Source organism: Cnephaeus nilssonii (genome assembly GCF_951640355.1).
Source record: "Cnephaeus nilssonii genome assembly, chromosome: 1".
Taxonomy (NCBI): domain Eukaryota; kingdom Metazoa; phylum Chordata; class Mammalia; order Chiroptera; family Vespertilionidae; genus Cnephaeus; species Cnephaeus nilssonii.
Window position 1 is genome coordinate 102,489,674 of NC_137072.1, and position 24,250 is coordinate 102,513,923.

At 37.3% G+C, this 24,250-nt stretch overlaps 1 protein-coding gene across 2 annotated transcripts in view; it reads right to left on the minus strand.

Annotated features, from left to right (window-relative positions):
• The window catches only part of STIM2 (stromal interaction molecule 2), a 125,189-nt gene that overhangs the window by 68,401 nt on the left and 32,538 nt on the right, over positions 1-24,250 (minus strand). For both annotated transcript variants that reach the window (XM_079772282.1, XM_079772281.1), the window contains exon 2: positions 305-435. In XM_079772282.1, coding sequence (XP_079628408.1) covers positions 305-435 — 131 coding nt within the window. The remainder of the gene's footprint in view (positions 1-304; positions 436-24,250) is intronic.

Below are 24,250 nucleotides of genomic sequence, written 5' to 3' on the forward strand. Positions count from 1 at the left end.
GCCATTAAATTTTGTGGTGGTTTGTAAAGCAGCAATAGGTAACTGATAGAGCCAGAATAAAATATATATTTGAGAAACCCAGGAACATGAGACTAAAGATTCTTACAAAACTGGGAAGATTTGATATACACATGAAGAAAAAAAAGAAGAAAAAAACGTAAAATACAAAGGGTAAAATTAAAATGTAAAGAGAAAAACAAAAGATGTTAAACGAGTAGAGTCATACAAGGAATAATGGGAAAATTTAAGACTAAAACTTCATTGTGTGTTATGAGAATTCCAGGGAAAAAGTTTTTCCACCTACTTCATCACTTTCATCTACTTCAATTCCACCATCTTTGTCATCATCCATTTGTTTGTGTATTGTTTGAAGAGCTTCCAGACTAAATCTATCTTCTTCTGTGAAGCATGGTGGACTCAATGACAGGCAGGGATCTGAAAGTAGAACAAAGAATAATTACTAACTTGCCATACCAAAACCCAGGCTATCCTTAGAAGATATAATATTTTTTAAAACCAACAAATTAAATTTCAAACTAAGTCAAACAAAGAGGTTTTTAAAAGTCTAGCAGAGTATTCTTCAAATCAAAATTATCACATCTAAACCCAATTGACTAAGAATAAAAATTCAACTTAATTGATATTAGGCAACTACAACCAAAAGTTACACCAATAGATATAAGAGCAGATTTAAATGCCAAGGGATTTGAAATTTTCAATAATATCCTTATTCTCAAACCATTCTACCTAAGACCTCATTTAATGTTGTACTTTATTAATCTCTATTTTATGAATCATTTTATCCACACAATTAATTATGAACAGGGCTGGGACAATATTCTTCTTTTTCTCAATTGTTCATAATACCCAGAACTTAGTTGGGCACATTTGGGGGCTCTGATAAATTAACTATCACACATTTACTAAAGTTCTAGACTTCTATATTATGCAAACCAGTGACAAGGTTATAAGCTAAAGTGATAATGAGAATATCCAGTAGTCAAAAAAGCTCACAGTCAAGTGAGAAAGAAGGTATGTGGACAATATATTGGGTTAGGTACCACTGAGAACATTAGTCATAGGATACTATCTAACCCGGACTAAGAAAGAAATGTCAGAAGTTTTCTAGAGGTAACCTCAGGGAGTTTTAAATGACCTGTAGTTGTTGCACCGGGAAGGAGAGAAAAGCATGCTTGGAAAAAGAAACATCATATGTTCAGTGGCATGAAAACAACATTCAGAGAAATGCGACTGGTTAACATGTGGAAAAGAGTCAAAAGATCAGGTAGGAAATTGATAACAAGAGGCCAGATCTCTAAAAGTGATTTTCCATATTAAGGATTTTTGATTTTTAATCCTGAAGACTATAAGAAGCCCATAAAGGATTTGAAGGAGAGGACTAACACAATCATATTAGTTATAGAAATATCTCTGGTGACAGTGTAAAATAGACAGGCTGGAGGCAAGACTTGGAGGCATGGCTGTCAGACAGAGTACAGTAATCCCGGAAGTACTCAACTGTCCATGCCTCCAAGGAATGGAGGAGGTAAAGGATAAAGATTGCTGCTCTAGGGTTTGGTGCTTGGCCAAGTTACAGTAGCGGAAGGAAAGAAAAGACAGGTGTTGAGGATATGGTAAGAGTAATTAATTTCTCCACATAAAGTTTGATTCCTTTTGTTACAATGACTTAAGGCCTAGAAATCTAACTTAGAATAGTTGGGAATTCTGAACTCCAATACCTGTTCTAAAGTCTTTTAGATTCCTTTCTCAGTTTCCTTTCTAGCTTAATTCAGCACAAATGATCATTTTAATTCTAATTACTGACTTAAATTTCTTTAAAATATATGAACCATTATGAAGATCTGTACCTAAATGAATCAGGTATAATGGCTACAAAGACAATGGCTAAAATATCAAAATTGTTCTCCTTTGCCAACCTCTCATAGACATCTACCTTAGCTACCCAAAAATGCATCAGTGCACACCATGTACTCCGTATCAGAACATGTTTCTCCTCCAAACAGATTTCCCTGTTCCTTTAAATATGATACGGAGTGCCTATAATGTGCCAAGGCCCTTGTTGGTGTGGGACACCCAATATGACAACTAAGACCAATTTCCAACCTCACCTGTGTTAAATGCAACATGGTTTGACATATCTTTTCAGCATTATACTCTGAACATTCCTATCTTTTCTCTGGATCAAGGCCAACACCTTCCACTGAGAAAAAATGAATCAGCTAAACAGAATAAAACTTAACTCAAGTCAGCAATCAATACCAATGTTAAATTCCAGGTTGTTTTCCTCTACTCAAAGGCAGATGTTCAGTCTGATTATGCAGAACATAGGCAAATGAATTAAAGTGATTTCACCTAATAAGAAGCACCTACTACATTGTAGAAGTCAATGCCATTTTATGTACATAATTTAATCCCTATAACCCAGCGTGAGTCACGCATTACCTCAAATATTCAGATGAGAAAATGAGACTCATGAGTAACAGGTTTAAGATACCAATGCTAAAAATGACAGTACTGAGATTCAAACCAAGTCTTTGAAGTACCAACTAATGCTCCAGAATCAGTAGAATAAACATAAATGGGTGACACTAGTGTCAGAGAAGAATAAAGTTTTGCTATCCTAGATATTACCAGGACCTGGTTGAGAACCTGAGAGAACCAAGAAGCATAAATGTGCCCCAGGGAAGGGGATCACTTGTCACTTCAGGAATGATATTCACAATCTAGAATACAAACTTATACTTGCCACATTTCTCTTCCTTTTGATAATGATATGTCTTCGCTTTAATTCACACTCCCTTGAACAAACCTTTCTAACAAGTATATCATTCCCACATAGACTGACATATTTGTTGAATGGTTTAAATATATATAAATACTAGAGGCCCAGTGCACGAAATTCATGCATGGGTAGGGTCCCTAGGCCTAGCCGGCGATCAGGGCCAATCGGGGCCTTCCGGCTGCCGGCCAGAGCCTTCCTTCCCCAGCTGCCAGCTGGGGCCTTCCTTTGTTCCATGCCGCCCCCTGGAGGTCAGCACACATCATAGCGAGCAATCAAACTCAGTCTCCCAGTAGAACTCCCGTGGGGACAATTTGCATATTAGCCTTTTATATAGAGAGAGGATAAGAAGCCAAATGAATTAATTTCTGAATACAAGTTATTTATCCAGCAAATACATAAATGCCACACTCTAGGTTAGACACCAGGTATACAAAAGTAAAAACAAAGTTAAATACAGCAGGTATGATGACAGATATGTAATAAATATATAGTGGTGGCAAGACTAAGTGAATAGCCCTATGTATATGCACAGCAAGAAAAGCTTAAAGAAGGAAGTGATATTTATGTTGATTCTTGAAAGATGAGCAAGTGTCTGCTAGGAAGATATGTATAAGCAAGAACATAAGCTGCTAAAAGTTATTGCACTAACAAAATAATGACAATAACTATTGAAGGGGTTTAGAACAGGCCTGCCTAAGATATGCTACCTTGGCATGTGGATTATTTTAAACTGAAAGACATAGAGAACCTGTGGACTCACAAGAAACTTTTACCTCTCCCTTAAGAAATTTAAATGTGAGGCCTTGCCCCTAATAAGAGTTATTAGCAGATATAATTTTTTATGACCTATCTATAGGGCAGGGCAAATTTCCAATTACTGAACATCTGCTCTCATTATCTTGCGAATGACCTTCTGCTGAAGCCCCAAGGTGCGCTACCTCATCCTTAGCTCAGAATGTCTTAAGTAATTCATTTTCCCTTTTTTGTCTCTAAATTTCTCATGGATGCGGGGCCCCCATATGTGTGTATATAATAAAATTTGGTTATTTTCTCTTGTTAATCTGTCTCATATAGATTTAATTGTTAGACCAGCCAAGAAAAACCATGAAGGGTAGAGGAAAGTTTCTTCTTCCCCCACATTATCAATTATGGAATGTCCATTATACATCACATATATATAAATAACATATTATTCATTTTAGTTTGCCTATAAAGTAGGCATTATTATTCCCATTTGATTAGATAATTAAGAAAAATACTGACATCAATGTGGGTCAGATTATGAAGGGATTTACAGATTATCCTAAAGTGACAATAAAAAAGAAAAATACTAATAAATTACTCACTGAAAACCCCTGCTTACAGTTGCCCCTGTTTTCTCCCAAGTATACCCATGGCTGGATAATTCCTTTCAGTCCAACTCTAATGTTTCTCCTCACAGACCATCCTACTTCCCTATCAAAAACAGCCTTCCCTTTTACTCTCTACCTATTTTATTTTTCTTCATAACACTTTATCACAGCATACTATGTTATGTTTTTATTTTCTTACTGCCAAATTCCCCCACTATAATGCAATAATGTTACCACAGACTTTGTTTTAATCATTACTCTTTCCTAAGTACCTAGATCAGTGTCTGGAACATCGTAAGTGCTCAAAAAATATGTGCTTACTGAATTACTTATCTAGTCTTTAATATAAATGTATGGAAGAGAAAAACTTTTCAGTAAATGACTTGGCTAATTAGAAAAGTAAGATGTACAAACTGACACTGAAACTCCTCACTTCTTTATGGCACCAAAGTTAAATCTAAGTAGTTAGTAGAAATCTAATAACATTATTCCTCTCATTAAAACTATTCAATGGCCTCCTAGAGCTTAAGGTTTAAAACCTATTTATTCATGGTCAAATATTACTGTTTAAGTATTTCTTGAACAAAATATACATGTTAAGCAAAAATAATTGAAGGAAAATTTAAAATATTTAGGACAGTCTTTCTGAAGTCTCTTATGCTCTAGCATAAAAATAAAACTTGATGAGGGCAAGGACTAAATCTCTTTTATTGATTACTAGACATTAGTACTAGTATTATACAGTATATGTGTATTATTACTATATATTACCACATCTAATAAGTAATTATACCTGACTTTTACATACAAGTAACTGCATTTTGAGTGTCATTAGAAAAGAGAAATATGTGGAGGTTAGAAAAAGAGAAAGCAGAACAACAAAAAAAGGTAAGCTCTGGGATCCACAAAGAGTAGGCTGGCTTGCCTATTGGTTCTCAATTGAGAGTGCTACTTAGTGCTCCTCCCTTCTCCCTCCTGCTCACCTCTCCTCCCACTCTGCTTCTGGCATTTAGTGGAGGGGTGAGAAGGACAGGGATGTTAAGTAACTGACCCTGTTTTCAATAACCATTCAAACTAAAAAAAGTCTTCTTTCTCTTCTGATACCCGCTTTAGGGCAGAAGTTGTTTTATTCCCTTTTATGTCCAGACCGACTTAACAAAGAACTGTCCTCTGCTATGCCACTAGTATTCCTAAAAGGAAGAAAACACTGGTAAGTGACAGGTGGAGGAGTAGTAAGGCATAAATCTGGGAAGACAGCCTGGGGCTATCTGTCAGGGAGACGCAATAAAACTCAGAAAGAGGAGTCTAAAAGAGCTACTCGTGATTTTTAAATAGGACTGTAACATAACAAAAGTAACAGAGAGAAATTTCAACTGATATTTTGTGTAGTGCTTTCAGTTCAAAAACTTTCCCATATAGTCAGTTTAAATTAAATGTTCTTTCCCAACAATGCCTTCATCCCAACCATCCAGACAAAGTAACGTAATATAAGCTGTAATCTGGCAGTGAGGATAGAAAGAAAAGGTCAAGCTGAAGTAACAACTGAATGTAGCAAAAGGAGACAAGTTTTACTGGCATTTTTAGGCCAAAAAGTACAGGTGAAACAAAGGTGCGTTTCTCTTCTATTTGGCTGAGCCAGATCAAACAACATAGGGTTAGAAAACTTGTCAAATGTGATTCCATTAAGCCTTCACTAGAGGGATATTTAAGCCACATTCTATACTTTTTCATCACAATCAATTACTATATGTAGGAGATACAGTTCAGAACCCTAAGAAGATAATAGCTTAAGAAATAAATGAAGCTAAAAAAGTAAATCCAGTCTTTAGAGCTAGTGTCCTTCCTACAATACCATTAAGGTCAGCAAATTTCATGCAGAAAAGATCAAAAGAAGGGGAGTCAGCTGACTGTTAATCACAGACCAATGACGGTAGCCCGTTAACAATGAGCAACATCATATACTGCCAAGAACTTGGCTTACACACTGAAAACTATTTGAGTCTCATGATTAGGATTTTCTTAATTATTACTACTGAGAGAACATTTTAAAATAAATATAATTTGTGTTTATTACTTCCATCAATAGTTCAGGCATTTATCAAATAAAATACTCCAATCTGAATTATCTGCAAGTACATTTTTTCTAAAATCTTCAGAGATAATTCTTTGGTGTCAGTTTTCAATAACCAACAATGCGATTCAAACTAAAAAGGTCTTCTTTCTCTTCTGATATCCTCTTTAGGGCAGAGGCTGTTTTATTCCCTTTTATTCTCAATGTCTAGCATACCAACAGCAGCTAGTAAATAGTTTGATTAATGACTATTTCTCAAAAAAATCTAATAAATAATACAGGCTGCTGCATACTTTTTTAAAGAAAGAAGTGAACTTCAACCCATTATCTATTACATTATCTGGTATATAGCAGATATTTAAAATATACTAACATTTATTGAGAGCACATTATGTGCCAGAACAACAAATGAGAAAGGAAAAGTTGTAACTGGCATATCCAATGCTATACCTGGATGCTATAAAAATACACATCTAGAGGACTCTAGAATCCCTAATATTAACTCAAACTTTTGAAAATTTCAACAGTTAAAGGAGACAGACCTTACCAATAGAAGGCTGAGAAACTACTACAAAAGGATCTATTTATGGCAAAAGTAACAGAGAGAAAGTATTATACTGAACAAAAAATGAAGGCCTTTACTTTGAAACCGGTTCTGTCTGATGATAGCCTCTTTAAGGTTTGAATCTCTTTGATCGTTCTGAATTTAAAAAGTACCTATTAATTAGTCTGTACTCTTGTGAAAAGAAAGAAGTTTCCCCTATTCGTAGCTAGAAATTTCCCTAAAAAAACTGCTAATTTTGCCTAGCTGGTGTGGCTCAGTGGCTAAGAGTCGACCCTTGCAGCAAGAGGTCACTGGTTCAATTCCTGGTCAGGCCACATGCCTGGGTTTCAGGCTCGATGCCCAATAGGGGACATGCAGGAGGCAACTAATGGATGTTTCTTCGATGTTCTATCTCTCCCTCTCCCTTCCTTTTTCTCTAAAATCAAAACATACTTTTTAAAAACTGCTAAGTTAACTATACCTTCCAAATGTTTTAACTAGACCAGTGGTTGGCAAACTCATTAGTCAACAGAGCCAAATATCAACAGTACAACGATTGAAATTTCTTTTGAGAGCCAAATTTTTTAAACTTAAACTTCTTCTAACGCCACTTCTTCAAAATAGACTCGCCCAGGCCGTGGTATTTTGTGGAAGAGTCACACTCAGGGGGCCAAAGAACCGCATGTGGCTCGCAAGCCACAGTTTGCCGACCACGGAACTAGACTATCCTATACAAACTCAATTGCTTAGGTGCCTTCCCACTTTCCAGGGACATTTTTCAATTTACCATCTTACAAACATTTCATTCCCACTGATTCCCCCACCCATACAAAGCATCATCATGTCCTTGCCACTTGAAAAAGTTCCTGCTGGTCTTCTCAAAGAGCCTCATTCAAGGTAGAAGACAGAAGGTAATGCCTCCGTCTCAATACTACTGTGATATGCAATTCATTTACCAACACATTCCTCTATCCAAAAAATATATACATTTATAAATGTATGGTTAACCAATATGTTCCTTTGATGTATGTAAATAGATGGAATATTTATGTGGTTGTATTTATCTCTATATTTATTGACAGCTACCAAATTTTTTCCATCGTGTTTTATACTATAAACTCTTATATATCAATATGTTTATAACATTGTTGCATCTGTCATATGTGGTAAAATACTGCTGACTAGGTACCAAACATAAAGTAAACAGGTGCATGAATACCTTCTTTACTGGATCCTGGTTTCCCAGGATGCTATAAAAACTTAATAAAAAATATTTTAAACAAAAAAGAAGAATTTGGGCACACACACACAGAGAGAGAGAATCACAGAAGCAATTCCAAACTTCTCTGCAAAGATCTTACTGACATACACAACCAGGAGCAACATGACCAAATTAATAAGGAATCAGGATTCCAAGAATCCAGGCCTCTTCCGAGATAGTACCTCATGCCACTAACATTTTGATTAGCAACATTATGTGCACAGAGTAGTGGAATAGCTTTGCTTATTGTTAATTTGGAGGGAATAATATGATAATTCAGAGTAACAACTATAACAATGTGAATGTATTTAATGCCACTGAATTGTACACTTAAAGTAGTTAATTCTGTTATACATATTACCACAATAAAAACAAACTATAGCCCTGACTGGTTTGGCTCAGTGGATAGAGCATCGGCCTGCGGACTGAAGGGTCCCAGGTTCGATTCCGGTCAAGGGCATGTACCTTGGTTGCAGGCACATCCCCAGTAGGGGGTGTGCAGGAGGCAGCTGATTGATGTTTCTCTCTCATCAATGTTTCTAACTTTCTCTCCCTCTCCCTTCCTCTCTGTAAAATATCAATAAAATATATTTTAAAAAATAAAATAAAATAAAAAACAAACTACAACCAAAAAAGAAAAAAAGCTATAATGAACAAAGATCATTAATATTATCCCACCTAAATCAATACTTGGAAAATAAGGAGAATGTTGTTGCTACTGCCAGGCATTGATTCAAGAGCATGACACTGTTACACATTTCTCTCATTGCAAGAACTTAACAATTACATAAAAGGACATTAATATCCCAATTTGACAGATAACAAAAGTCTATAGTGGGAAGAAAAGAACTTTTAATTCATTCTCATCCTGTCACTTATTGTATAACCTCAGTAAAGTTACTTAATAGCAACCTTGCAAGAGTGTTGCAGAATTAAACTATATATCACCTAACATAGTATGTAGCACATATCTGGAGCTCAATAAGCAACACTCAAAAGAGCTTATTACAATTATCCAGAAAGGTAAAGTGCCTGTAGGAATTAGCTAATAAATGGCACAGTAGGAATTCAATGCTATGTCTCCTGAAATTTAAGTCTAGCCTTTCCATTATATTACTACTACCTTAACAGATATCAAAAATATGTTTTTAATTAAACTTAATTCCAAATATCTTGTGGCTGATTCCAAAACCAAATAACCCTAAAATACAAAGAGAAGAAAGAGGGAGAGAGCATTATTGGGTAACTATTACATATCAGGTGCTTACTTGGTTATCTAAGTGTCTCTCAACACACTGTAACTTTAGGATCATGCTGCTGCTTCTCATGATGCATAAAGCAAGATTCTCATAGGTAGTAATTTGCCCAGGGTTAAACAACTTGTTAATCATTGGTTGAAATTCAACCCAGGTCTGTACAAATGCAAAGAACTTAATTTTCCCCTATATCCCACAATCTATCAAAAGAATCAGACTTCCCTGTTTAAAATATACCCAAGCCCTGGCTGGTGTGACTCAGTTGGTTGGAGTATCATCACATGCACCAGAAGGTCACGGGTTCGATTCCCAGTCAGGGCACATACCTAGGTTGCAGGTTCAGTCCCGCAGGGGCACGTAGTATGTGAGGCAACCAATCGATGTTTCTCTGTCTCTCCTACTTCCTCCCTCTCTAAAATCAATATCTTTTTTAAAAGAACTTCTGAAAGCAAATTCCAAACAAGAAATCCTACCTAAAAGCAGGTTCATTAAAAGCAGTACTTACTGCAAGTATATGATCTCCAAAGATTACTATTTTGAAAAACAAAAGGCTCATTCAGATATAAGTTTTGCTATGTACTTATTTGTTCAAACAATTATTTTAGGAAGTTCTTAACTTTCTAAGTGAAAACAAATTCATGTTTCCAGCTGGGAAACAGAGTTCATTGGCCCTCCAATTTGGTCTCAGCAACTAAAAGGGGTAATTCCCAGTCCATGTACTGTTTGTTACATAATAACAGAAAAATTCAAAAAGCTATGCTTCACTCACGGAAGCAGGGTGAGTCAGGCATACGTGCAATGTGATAATGGCCACGGCAGATAAATGAGACCACAACCAGAGACTTGATGTTTAGGACATTTGTAAATCAAATACTTCTAAGTTGGGAACCACCTATATAATGTAAAAAGAAACAGCCAGCCAACACTTTTTCCTATATAACATCCAAAAACAGGCACTGGATTGCTTTGGTTTGACTTTGTTTGGGGAGAGGAAAGTCTCATAAAAATCCTCTATTAAAGTTTTACAAATTCAGCTTTCAACACACAGGATTCCAAAGTAATGTAGTTAACAAAGCTTACTGAAATCCTTATTGATAATTAAAACATCAAATCAGAAAATATTATAATGGTGTCTCTGAATTTTAACGAAAATAGCTTCCTAGAATTTTAAAAAATAGCCTCTTTAATATATCCAAAACAGCAGAGAGAAATTGAGGATGTCAGTACTTATTAGCAACCTGCAAAAGGCCTTCAAGCAAAAAGCAGAATCAAGCAAAGCATCCCTTTAATAGTTTATGAAAGAATTGATACCTAACTCTGAGGATCATTAACTTCATTCTCTAATAGTCTTTTCTATCCTTTTCACATCATGTGATTATAGCACCTATTTCTGCTTTAAAATATGTAAGTAAAAGTGAAGGGAGTTCAGAGTTACAGAGAGGTTACTGGAGATATCTCATGTAGCAAATATTGTTTATAATAAGTATGGTAAACCAAAATACTCCCAAGAGTAGTGTCATTTTTCTGACAGTATTTACTTCAGCTCTTTAGTAGAAATGATTTATTGTCATCAACTTTTAGGTGTTCTCTCTGTCTAAACACCCTATTTTACTGACAATAACACTAAAAGTAATGGAATTAATTAATTAATATATCAAAAATACACACACAAATTAAAATTGTCCTTCAGATTCAAATAATTCTCTTTAGGAATGTATATAAATTGATTCCAACAACTCTGCCACTGTTCAAAACTCATGGCACTCATGAATTAGCCATAAAATTACCCCAAAACATGTGCAATGTTTTCTGTATATTCTTTAAAAAAGTGTAACTTTTTCCATTTAGGATGGATCTAAACTTAGGAAAGTAATTGACAGAGTATCATTTCTGATCCAAATGAGGTATCATATCCAGTAAAGAAAAAGATTTTTCTCATATGTTCCATAAATATAAAATAAATTCTAATTCATTAACCCTTAAACTCAATCTTATTGTTTTAGAATAAGCCATTAATACTTTAAATTATTTTAAATAATTGTGACCTAAAAATAACTGTGTGATAATGTAAGTTCTTGGAGAAAGAGTACTAAAGATATAAAACTGGCCTAATATATATCTTAACTGAACTAGTTATTTACCAGTTCAATACCAATATAAATATTCATTGACTGAAATGTAATAATCCCTCTTATTTCATAAGTTTTCCAAAATATCATTTTTCAACTTGAACTAAAACCAATGTAAGCTATTGATTTAACCATGAGTTTTGTTCAGTGCTATATTCCCATCACCTAGACTGCCTAGAACAGCGGTCGCCAATCGGTGGTCCACGGACCACTGGTAGTCCATGACGTCCTAAAGGTTGTCAACCACTGGCCTAGAACATAGCAAGCACTCAATAAGTATTTACTGAATGAGTGCATCAATATAAAAATTTAATGAGTGGTCACAGATTAAGCTGATTTCCATTTATATTTACCTAGCTAAATTATACTAGAAACTTTTCTCTTTTTTTAATTTATTGATTTGAGAGAGTGGAAAGAGGAGAGAAAAAAACACACATCAATTTGTTGTTCCACTTATTTATGCATTCATTGGCTGACTCTTTCATGTGCCCTGACCAGAGTTGGAACCCACAACCATGGCATATTGGGATGATGCTCTAACCAACTGAGCTACCCGGCCGGGGCCTGAAACTTCTCTTTTTTAATATGGAACAAGCAACAAAATATTACCAAACCATCGAATGTGACAAAGTTCCAGGCACTTAACTCCATACTTACAACTGCTCAGAGTGAATAAGGTCATTCTTGACTACTCCTCTCTTACACATCCTATCCAAGCTCGGGAAATCTGTTGGCTCTATCTTCAAAATCCATGGCCACTCATTATAATCACTCCCTGCAAACATCTTCAATTCTCTCAAACATAATGATAAATATCTTTTTCCTTAGCATTTTGTCATTTTAGAGAAAGATGCATCTAGATATACAAACGAAATTTCAGATTGATTAGATATTAAAAACTAAACTCATATTATTATAAACTTTTTTTTACTTCATTAACAACAGGAAGACTGTTCTTACAGATAATCCAAAAAAAAAACAACCTACCACATGACAGATTGGAACACTGCAACAGCTCCCTTCCAGCTCAGGATATAAGGAAAAGACAAGATGCAGGGTGGCATCAAATAGGCAGAAATTTGCCTAGGAGGACACGTTGTCAAAAAGACTGACAATTACTGTATTCTTCCTGCCTGCAGAACTCAATCAGAAATTTCTAAGAAAGTATTTAGAATGATCCAGAATGGAATGAAAGAAGTCATTCATAAAACAGTGCTGGTCATTTTAAGTAATATTAGCTTTGCTTCCTGAAAATATGTGCCTGTGTTACTGAAAAGTCTTATTTACATTATTAGCATAATCCAGGCCTATATTTCATTTCCATCTAAAGTTCAATGGCTTTGTAACTGAAAATATCATTTTTATACTAAATATGGCTAAACTCTTAGCAATTAAGAGCAAGTTCTTTCCACATCAGCAATCTCAAGGTGATCAGAGAGTCTGTCTTCTAAACACAAACCTTTAGATCTCAGTATTTTCGACAGGGAAGGGAAATAAGTGAGAACATCTGTATACTGTCTAATTATTAAGAGCTCAAATCCAATTCCCTTTTCTCCTTATCTCCATCACTGCCATCATCACTTCTCCCACAGCTTTCCTGTAATGGTCTCCCTATCGTGAGTACCACCACACTACAAATTTATCCCCTTTTATGGCCACCATATCTTTTCATAATATGAAGTTGGTCACATCGTCCCTCCTAATGAAATACTTCAGTACTTCCCAATCCTCCAAAGGATAAAGCCCAAATTACACAGCACAAAATACAAGGTCCATTCTGATGATCCCTGAAGAATCACTTCTCCAGTGATTGACCTCTATAAAACCTTCCTGACCTTCCTAACAGATTTTCCTATTCTCCATTCCTAGGTCACTTGGTGCATAACTACCATAATTGCAAGTAACTGTTTACCATTACCTATCAACCCACATTCCCCCTAAATAATCAAATCACCATCAACTGGGGTCAGACCTGAGCTCAAATCTCAATTCCATTATTTACTAACCATGTAATCTTCAGCAAACCTCATGACATCTTTGGTTCTTAGTTTACTCAGCTGCAAAATTAGCATAAAATACTCACCCTCATGTGTTCCTATTTAGAGCAATGAAAAAAATATAAGTAAAAATAATATATAATTCTAAAAAACCTATAGAACTGTAGTGCAGCTAATAACACGCACAGAACCTAAAAACAGCAACAAAATAACATTTATTATATAAAGGAACTAAACCTTCTCTATGGTGGGTACAAGTTCCACCTTTGTGATGAGAATACATGCAGACAATCCCTGACTTGATGGTTTGACTTACAATTTTTTGACTTATGATGATGCAGCAATACCCATTCAGTAGAACCTGTATTTCAAATTTTGATCTTTTCCTGGGCCAGCAATAGGCAGAATGATACTCTCTTGTGATGCTGGGCAGAAGCAGCAAACCTCAGCTCCAGCCAGCCACAGGATCACAAGGGTAACTCTACAGTGTACTGTTTGTCAGCATTTTTTGGATATTGTGTTTTGTGTTTTCACATTCATCGCATCTACAAAACACCCGTACTGCTTCTGGTCAGAAGAGGAAGCCAATTACTCTTGAGGTGAAACTTAAGATAATTGCCCAACTATAGGCTAATGTAAGTGTTCTGATTATGTTGAAGGTAAGTTAGACTAAGCTATGAAGTTTGGTAGGTTAGATATATTAAATGCATTTTTATTTACAATACTAGAGGCCCAGTGCATGAAGATTCATGCACTCAGGAGCGTCCCTCAGCCCAACCACCCTCTCACAATCCAGGACCCCTCGGGTAGGGTCCCTAGGCCTGGTCTGAGATCAGGGCCTATCGGGTCTTTCCTTCCCCCGTCTGCAGGAAGCTGGCCCCACCCCCGCCACTGCCACTGCTTGCCATCTGTGCAGCACTGCCTCCCCTCCCCTGCCACTGATGGCCTCCCTCTGCAGGCGACAGGCTGGGGTGCAATGGCTTGGCTGGCCTGGGCCTCCCTCTTTCTTTGCTGGGGGGTGGGGCCAGCCATGCAAGGGGCTGTCTGCCTACCTGATTGCCCCTAACCACTCGCCTACCTGCCTGATCACCCCTAACCACTGGTCTGCCTACCTGATCACCCCTATCCACTCTGCCTGCCTACCTGATTGCCCATAACAGCTTGCTTGGGGGCGGGGCCAGCCCAGTGAGGGTCTGTCTGCCTACCTGATTGCCCCTAACTGCTGGTCTGCCTACCTGATCACCCCTAACCCCTCTCCTGCCTGCCTGATTGTCCCTAACCATTTGCTTGGGGGCGGGGCCAGCACTGACTTCCAGTTGGTCAGCCTCTGGTTGTCGCAGGAGCCGACCGCCAGTTGCCTGCCATCCGTCGCAGGCTCCCCGCTGGTTTCCTGGTGGGCGTGGCTGGTGGGTGTAGCAGAGGTATGGTCAATTTGCATATTACTCTATTATTAGGTAAGATTTTCCATCTGCAATGAGTTTATTGGGACATAACCCTACTGTAAGTTAAGCAGTATCTGTAATGACTTTTACTAGTATTTAAAGAAAATGGCCTGGACCTGGACAGTGTGGCTCAGTTGGTTGGAGCATCATTCCATGCACCAAAAGGTCGTGGGTTTGATTTCTGGTCAGGGCACATACCTAGGTTGTGGGTTCAATCCCCGGTCGGGGCATGTACAGGAGGCAACCAATTGATGTATCTCTCTCATATAAATGTCTCTCTCTCTCTTTCTCTTTCTCTCTCTCTCTCTCTCTCTCTCTCTCTCTCTCTCTCTCTCTCTTTCTCTCTCTCTCCCTTTCTCTTCCTCCCCCACCCCAATTCCTCCCTACCTGGAATCAATAGAAAGAAAATATCCTGTTTTTCAGAGAGAAAAAAATGTCACAAGCCTATACAACAGCTAACCTAACATTAAATCTGATCTTCCATTTTAAGCCAACAAAATTATAATTCATTTTAAATAAATCTTGATTGAATCCTCATAGAAATTAGTATTTAAACAAAATAAAAACAGCCTCAGTTCTTATAAACATTTTATTCAAAGTAACTATTCACAAATGTAGCATTTGAAGGTATTACCCTTAAAAAATACAAGTGGGATTAAAATGACTTAAGTAAACTTTACAAATCATCTAAAATATGGGATACATATTTTCTACAAAGATGTTTGGGATTTTTAAATTGCCTCAGCAAACCTGGGTTGTGTCCCTATGTGTCTCATCATTTCACAGGAAACAAACTTCCTAGGAGAGGAAGGGTAAGAAAGGAAGTTAAGAGGAAATTCTTAAATGAGAGTAGACAACAGAACTGGAGATAAGGATTAACAACTGAAATACGTGCTGTACCTTAGGAGAGAAAGGGGGTGAGGAGGCAATGCTGGAGTAAAGAGTGGGGTCCAGGCTGAAATCTCCAGCATACTGCAGCAGTGACAGAGAGAGAAAAGAAGTCCCCTCCTAGGGACAAGACACCACAAATACTACACTATAAATTGAATCTTCAAAGCTCAAATAATCACAAACCTTTCTATTAGTGGTATCAACCTAAAAACTTGAAGGAAACAATTTTGTCTATATTTAGAAAAAAATAAGACTAGAGAAAATAAGAAATTAAATAGACAAATTAGATTTCAAGGAACTACTTTTTATAAACACTATTAAAGAGTTTTCATGTTAAATATAAGGTAAATTTTTTCTAAAATTATATTGAAGCAATGGTTTTTAAAGGAAATTTTTTCAACTGGATTTCAAGTACAAAGCTATGCAGCAACCACACATGGTCTTACTTCTTACAGTATTAGATGGATTTTAATCCCTGAAAAGTATAACAAGTCTCTCTTTGTCTAAATTCTGGAAAAAAAAATTTCAATAACTACTTGGACAGCAGTTTTAATTACTGGTAACTTAAGAAACCAACGTCTTAAAATTCCTTTTTCTCCCTAATGTCACATGTACCTTTCTACCTAACCTCTTGGGAATGATACACTCAGCTATGTTTCTAAAGAAGTCACAGTTTCTCTCAAATACCTAGTATTTAATTTGAACAAAGGCAAAACAGAAAAAGCCCAGTGATTTGGGAAGCAGGAAGTCTGGGTTGTGCAGTCAGCACTGTATACACAATACACTAGTAGCTTCTATTTCCTATAAAATGAAGGGGCTCAAACAGATCTCAAAGGTTCCTTCTAACTCTCTTTCACTATTTTTAAAACCTTTCATTGATATAGTTTATGGTTTATAAAGCACTTCTCAGTTTATCATCCCGAAAACTATGTAAAGTAGATACTCTTTTTACAAATGACAAATATGAGACCCAGAAAGTAAGAGATATACCCAAGATAGTAACTGGTAGAGCCAGAAGTTGAACCCGGATACCTAACTCAAAGTCCTCTAAACATTCCTTATATATTCATTATTAGGAAATCTTACAAACTGAAGAAGCTTAAAACATAAATTTAGATAACTGTATTAAAGCAATACATGGGGCAAAAGTAAGTTTATAGTTGTTCATATGGAAAATAATACAATAATTAATAAATAATAATACAAGAATAAACTGTATTCCCCATACTCACAATTGAAAACCTACTTTTCCCCACCCTGTATAATAGATAAGCTATTTTTAAAAATGTAATTGTGTTCAACATAATTTGTAATTGTATTCATTATAATTTGTAATTATTTACAGACAAAAAGTATATAGGATATAGCTCAGAAAATAAAGACAAATGAGCTGTTATTCAAACCATTCACTAAAAATTAAATCAGCAAATGAATTTTTCATTTATAACTAGTATCTTGTCATCACAGGAAGATATTACTTTTACTTTACATTCTTCAAAGAACTAAAATACAAATCAACTGGGAATCTTTCCCACAAAGAAAATTCCAAGCCCAGATGGATTTATTAGTGAATTCTAACAATAATCAAGAAAAAGGGAATTCCACTCTTAACACAAACTTTTACAGAGAATAGAAAGAAGAAACTTCCTCAACTCAAATTTTGGTACTAGCTTAACACTAGTACCAAAGTCAAGAAAACAGTACTAAAAATGAAAATTACAAAGCCAACCTCACTCGTGAACATAAATGTAAAAATCTGAAAATATTAGCAAATTAAATTCAACAAACTACATCATGACAAAGTTGAGTTTATTATAGAAATGGAAGATTGGTTCAACATCAGAAAATCAATTCATGTAATTCATAAACAGATTAAAGGTAGAAAAATCTTATGATCATGGGGGAAATGCAGAATAGCATTCCATAAAATCAGACAATAAGACATGATGAAATGCACAGATATATAAAGAAACATCCTTAATCTGATAAAAGAAACTATGGCAACCCACATTCTTAATAGTAAGATGTTAAAAGCAAGGCCTCTGAGGTGAGGAACCAGAGAAGGGTTGTATTATTCCACTTCTATTCAAATAGTCCCAGAGTTCTATACTACTACAGCAGTGGTCAGCAAACTCAGTCAACAGAGCGGCAAACTGCGGCTCGCGAGCCACATGCGGTTTGCCGACCACCGTACTACAGTAAAGAAAGAAAAAGAAATGAAAGGTATAAAGTCTTGAAAGGCATAATAAAAAAATGCCATCTGCAGAGGATAAAAATATAAAAATAACTGTAACTAAAACAAGAATTTAGTAAGGCTGCTGGGTTTAATAGACCAATATACAAAAATCAATTATATTTCTAAATACCCACAGGTAGAAAGTGTAATTTTAAAGGAAATGTCATTGGAAAGCATAACATACATTTTTTTAAAATCCACAAATTCAAAATGATTCACAGAAAATAACAGGGGAGGGACACCTCATTGGTATCTTCTGTAGATTGCTAGAGCACCAACTCATTACTCTGAAAGCTGATCAATACAGGGGAGGAATGGAATCACAGTTCCATTCTCAGTCACATGCCCTGGTTGCAGGCTTGGTCCCAGTGGGCGGAGTGCAGGAGGCAGCCAATTAATGATTGTCTCTCACTGATGTTTCTCTCTCTCTCTTCCTCTTTCTTCCTCTCTGAAATCAATAAAAATATTTTTAAAGTACATACAATGATTCTTTTAATATATAGTTCAAGACAAAATTAAATAACATTTAGGTATACATACAAAAATGGTAAAAGTAAAAAGAAAAGAAAGGAAATAATTGCCACAAAAGTAATGACACCTTCGGCAATAATTTGTCATTGAAGGTGAACATAAAGGAAGGGAGTTTCTGAAGGTTTTAGTAGTTCTGCTTCTTGATATGTTGGTGGTCAAGGTGACATGTCAGCCTTCCTACAAATTTCAAGCTTTCTAGCCCCCACAATCTCCTTAGGCTATTTCTTTAAAAAATCTGTGTGTGTGTGTGTGTGTGTGTGTGTGTGTGTGTGTGTGTGTGTGTACGTACGTACGTACATATATACTTGTTCTATTTCTCTGAAGAGTCCTGATACTGATTTGGATAGCAAGTGTAGTTCTAAAGGGAAATAATTTTAAGGATGAGTTTTCTGAAGTGGTTTCTGAAATTGGTTCTCTACTCTGATTAGATATAAAAGTGCTAATCACTTCACTTCCAGTAAAGAAGGCACTTGTAGTTCATGGCAAGATACTGTAACAGAGATACACAAAATATAACCACTGAGTACTCCTAATCAAATACCTGTAAAAAGCAAGGTTCTGGGCAAACATGCAATTTATATCTTAGAACATTTGTCAAACTAGCAACTATTCAACTATTTGAGATTCACTGGTGACTAACTGCTGGATAAAGTTGGGAAACAAGAGGATAAGCTCAGGCTTAATGTGCTCAACTGGGATCCTTAAATGCAATTGAAATAATTGGATCCTGGAGAGACAGGGGGCAAGTGGCAGTATTTAATCACCAAATGCAAGGTGGACATGGTCACCATAACCGACAGCAGAGAGAAAACAGTAATCAGAGCAGTCTGACCCACAGAGACCTCTGGCATTTGCTAGTTAATCATGGTGCCTCTAGAAGAGAAACAGATGGGCTGTCTACTAAATTCTTACTTGATCTAGATAAGCAAGAGTTCTAGGTCAAGTGAAGAGAAGACTAACCTGAATTACTGAGACAGAGTCAAGTCCCCTCAATAAATTCCCAAACCTGAGCCAGTTTACAAACAAACACATTGAATAAAGGGAACAATGGAGCTCCCTGCGTAAGGGCCCCTGCTATATAGCCAAAATTCATACTGCTATTCTGCAGGAAGCCACCATTTGCCAATACTGTCAGTGCACTAAGGAACGCGGAAGGCTGATGGACCTTGGGCGTTAGCAGGGCTGATGCTAAGCACCAATTGTTGAGATAGTTGTGGCTCAAAGCAATTTCCTAACCTGATAATCCTTTTACTGTTTACCAAACTTTACCTTTGATATGCCTGTATGCATTGCTAAAGGGAAAATGTGTATTCAAGTAAATAAAAAGCGGACCAGGCAATAAGACGGGGTGCCTCTTCAAGAAAGAGGTCTCCACCTGGTTCCCCCTGCCTTCTAAATTCATATTTCTTGTATAGCATTTTCATTTGTGCATCAACCCCTCCTTCAGATCCTGAACCTAGCCGTGCAGGTCACAGCACTATTCTTTCTCCTAGCCTCTCCAAATTGATCTACAGCCTTTTACCAGGGTGACTATGCAATGGGAAAAGAAAATATAGTTGACACTTGAACAACACAGGATTTAGTGACACAGACCTCCCACACAGTTGTAAATCTACATGTAACTTTTGACTCCCAAAAACTTAACTACAGTAGGCCCTCTGTATCCAAGGAAAAGTGGTTCCAAGATCTCCATGAATACCAAAACCCACAAGTGCTCAAATCTCTTATATAAAAATAAAGGCCCGGTGCATGAAATTCGTGCACGGGGGGGGGGGGGGTGTCCCTCAGCCCAGCCTTCACCCTCTCCAATCTGGAACCCCTCGAGGGATGTCCGACTGCCCGTTTAGGCCCGATCCCTGTAGGATAGGGCCTAAACGGGCAGTCGGACATCCCTCTCACAATCCAGGACTGCTGGTTCCCAACTGCTCGCCTGCCTGCCTTCCTGATTGCCCCTAACCGCTTCTGCCTGCCAGCCTGATCACCCCCTAACCACTCCCCTGGCCAGCCTGAGAGATGCCTAACTGCTCCCCTGCCAGCCTATTTGCCCCTAACTGCCCTCCCCTTCAGGCCTGGTCACCCCTAACTGCCCTCCCCTGCAGGCTTGGTCCCCCCAAACTGCCCTTCCCTGCAGGCCCAGTCGCCCCCAACTTCCCTCCTCTGCCAGCCTGGTCACCCCTAATTGCCCTCGCTTGCAGGCCTGGTCCCTCCCAACTGCCCTCCCCTGCTGGCCTGATCACCCACAACTGCCCTCCCTTGCAGACCTGGTCCCTCCCAACTGCCCTCCCCTGCTGGCCATCTTGTGGCAGCCATCTTGTGTCCACATGGGGGCAGCCATCTTTGACCATATGGGGCAGCCATCTTGTGTGTTGGAGTGATGGTCAATTTGCATATTACTCTTTTATTAGATAGGATGGTACAGAACAACGTCTACAGTCAGCCCTCCATATCCTAGGATTTCCAACATCAGATCAAGAGTATTTATTTTAAAAATCTATGTATAAGTAGACCTGTACAGTTGTTCAAGAGCCAACTGTAACTAGACTTTCCAAGGATTTTGGACACTGGCAATGAACTAACACTAATTCCAAGAGATCCAAAATGTTGCTATAGTCCTTGTGTCAGAGTAGGGGATTATAGAGGTCAGGTAATCAATGGAGTTTTAACTTGGGCCCATCTCACAATGAGTCCAATGGCCCCCCCCCCTGAATCTGCATATAACTTTTAATTCCCAAAAACTTAACTACAGTTGACCTTCAGTATCCAAGAAAAATTGGTTCCAGGATCCCCCATGATTACCTCCCCAGTTGCAGAATTCATAATTGAAACAGACATACTTAGCAACTGGCAAAATCCCCACACTAGTTCCCAGACCTGTGGGATAAGGACTGGACATTAGACAAGAAAAGGCCAGAAGCTTTTAGAACTGCCTCTATCTAGGAAAATAGCAATTCTGCATTCATGAAGAAATTGCACAGATTAGTGACATCATCTAGGACTTAAAGAATGCAGGGGCCCCAGCCAGGTGGCTCATTTGGTTAGAGCATCATCCATCCCATACATCATAAAAGGTTGTAGGTTTGATTCTAGTTGGGTGAGTATGGGAGACAACCAACTGACCAATATTTCCCCCTTACATCGATGTTTCTCTCTTTCTCCCTCCATTCCTGCCTCTCTCTCTAAAAATCAATAAAAATATATCCTTGAATGAGGATTAAAAATAAATAAATGAATTTTTTTTTAATTAAGAATGAAAGGTTGGTGATTCCTACCACTTGCATTGCCATTCAATTAACCTATATGGCCTATGCAGAAAACAGATAGATCTTGGAGAATGACAGTATATTATCATTAACTTAACTCGGTGGTGACTCCGACTATAGCTGCTGCAACAGATAGTAGTTTCATTGCTTGAGCAAATTAACACATCCTCTAGTACCTGGTATGCAGATATAGATCTGACAAATGCTTTTTTTCTTAATACCTATTAATAAAGCAGTGTGTTTTCAGCTAGCAATATATCTTCCCTGTCCTACCACAGGGTTATGGTTCAAATCATAATCTAGTTTGCAGGGATCTGGATAGCCTTTCCCTTGCATAAGGTATCACAATGACCCGTTACATTCATTATATTACACTAACTGGACCTAGGGAGCAAGAACTTGCAACTATTCTGGACTTATTGGTGAGACATTTGAGTGTCAGAGGGTGGAAATAAACTGAACAAAGATTCAGGGGCCTTCCACCTAAGTGAAATTCCTAGGCACCCAGTGGTACAGGGTATGTTAAGATATCCCTTCTAAGGTAAAAGGTAAGTTTGTGCATCTAGCCCCTCCTACCTACAAACAAAAAAGAGACAACACCTAGCATTACATTAGAAAGATCATACACCATGACCAAGTGGGATTTATTCCTGGGATGCAAGGCTGGTACAATATCCACAAATCAATAAACATTATACATCACGTAAACAAATTGAAAGACAAAAATCGCATAATCATATCAATTGTTGCAGAAAAAGCTTTTCTTGATAAAAACCCTCTGCAAAGTGGGAATACAGGGACCATACCTCAACATAGTAAGAGCCTTATATGACAAACCTACAGCCAACATCATACTCAATGGGCAAAAACTAAAACCATTTCCCCTAAGTACAGGAACAAGAAAGGGATGCCCAGTCTCACCAATCCTGTTCGACATAGTACTGGAAGTGCTAGCCATAGCAATTAGATAAGAAGAAGAAATAAAAGGCATCCAAATTGGAAAAGAGAAGTAAAACTGTCATTCTTTGCAGATGATATGATATTGTACATAGGAAACCCTAAAAACTCCATCAAAAAAATATTAAACTTAATAAATGAATTTGGCAATGTAGCAGGATACAAAATTAACATCCAGAAATCTATGGCTTTTTTATATATCAATAATGAACTTACAGGAAGAGGAATTAAAAAAGCAACCCCATTTACCATTGCAACAAAAAAATTAAGATACTTAGGAATAAACTTAACTAAGGAGGTAAAAGACCTATTTCAGAAAACTACAGGACATTGAAAAAAGACATAGAGGAAGACATAAACAAATGGAAGAATATACCATGTTCATGGATTGGTAGAATCAACATCATTAAAATGTCCATACTACCCAAAGCAATCTATAGATTCAATGCACTCCCCATTAAAATACCAACAGCATATTGCACAGACCTAGCACAAATTCTCCAAAAATTCATATGGAATTAAAAAAGAGCACGAAGAGCCGCAGCAATCCTGAGAAAGAACAAAGTAGGAGGGATCTCAATACCAGATATCAAGCTATATTACAAAGCCACTGTCCTCAAAACTGCCTGGTACTAGCACAGAACAGACATATAGACCAATGGAACAGAACAGAGGACCCAGAAATTGATCTAAGCCAGTATGCGCAATTAATATTTGACAAAGGAGGCAAAAGCATACAATGGAGTCAAGACAGTCTCTTCAATAAATGGTGTTGGGAAAATTGGACAAATACATGCAAAAAAAATGAAACTTGACCATAAACTTACACCATACACAAAATAAACTCAAAATGGATAAAGGACTTAAATGTAAGTCAGGAAACCATAAAAATCTTAAAGGAAACCACAGGCAGCAAAATATCAGACATATGTCATAGCAATGTTTACCAATACAGCTACTAGGGCAATGGAATTAAGGAGAAAGTAAACAAATGGGACTACATCAAAATAAAAAACTTCTGCACAGTAAAAGAAACCATCAACAAAACAACAAGAAAACCCACTGTATGGGAGAACATATTTGCCAATGTTATCCCCGATAAGGGTTTAATCTCCAAAATTTACAACTCATACAACTTAACAAAAGGAAGATAAAAAATCCAATCAAAAAATGGGCAAAGGACCTAAATAGACACTTTTCGAAAGAGGACATACAGAAGGCCACGAGAGATATGAAAACATGGTCAAAGTCACTAATTATCGGAGAGATGCAAATCAAAACGACAATGAGGTACCATCTCACACCTGTCAGAATGGCTATCATCAACAAATCAACAAAGGACAAGTGCTGGTGGGGATGTGGAGAAAAAGGAACCCTCGTGCACTGCTGGTGGGAATGCAGACTGGGTGCAGCCACTGTGGAAAACAGTATGGAGTTTCCTAAAAAAAAAATAAAAATGGAACTCCCATTTGATCCAGTGATCCCACTTCTAGGACTATATCACAAGAAATCAGAAACAC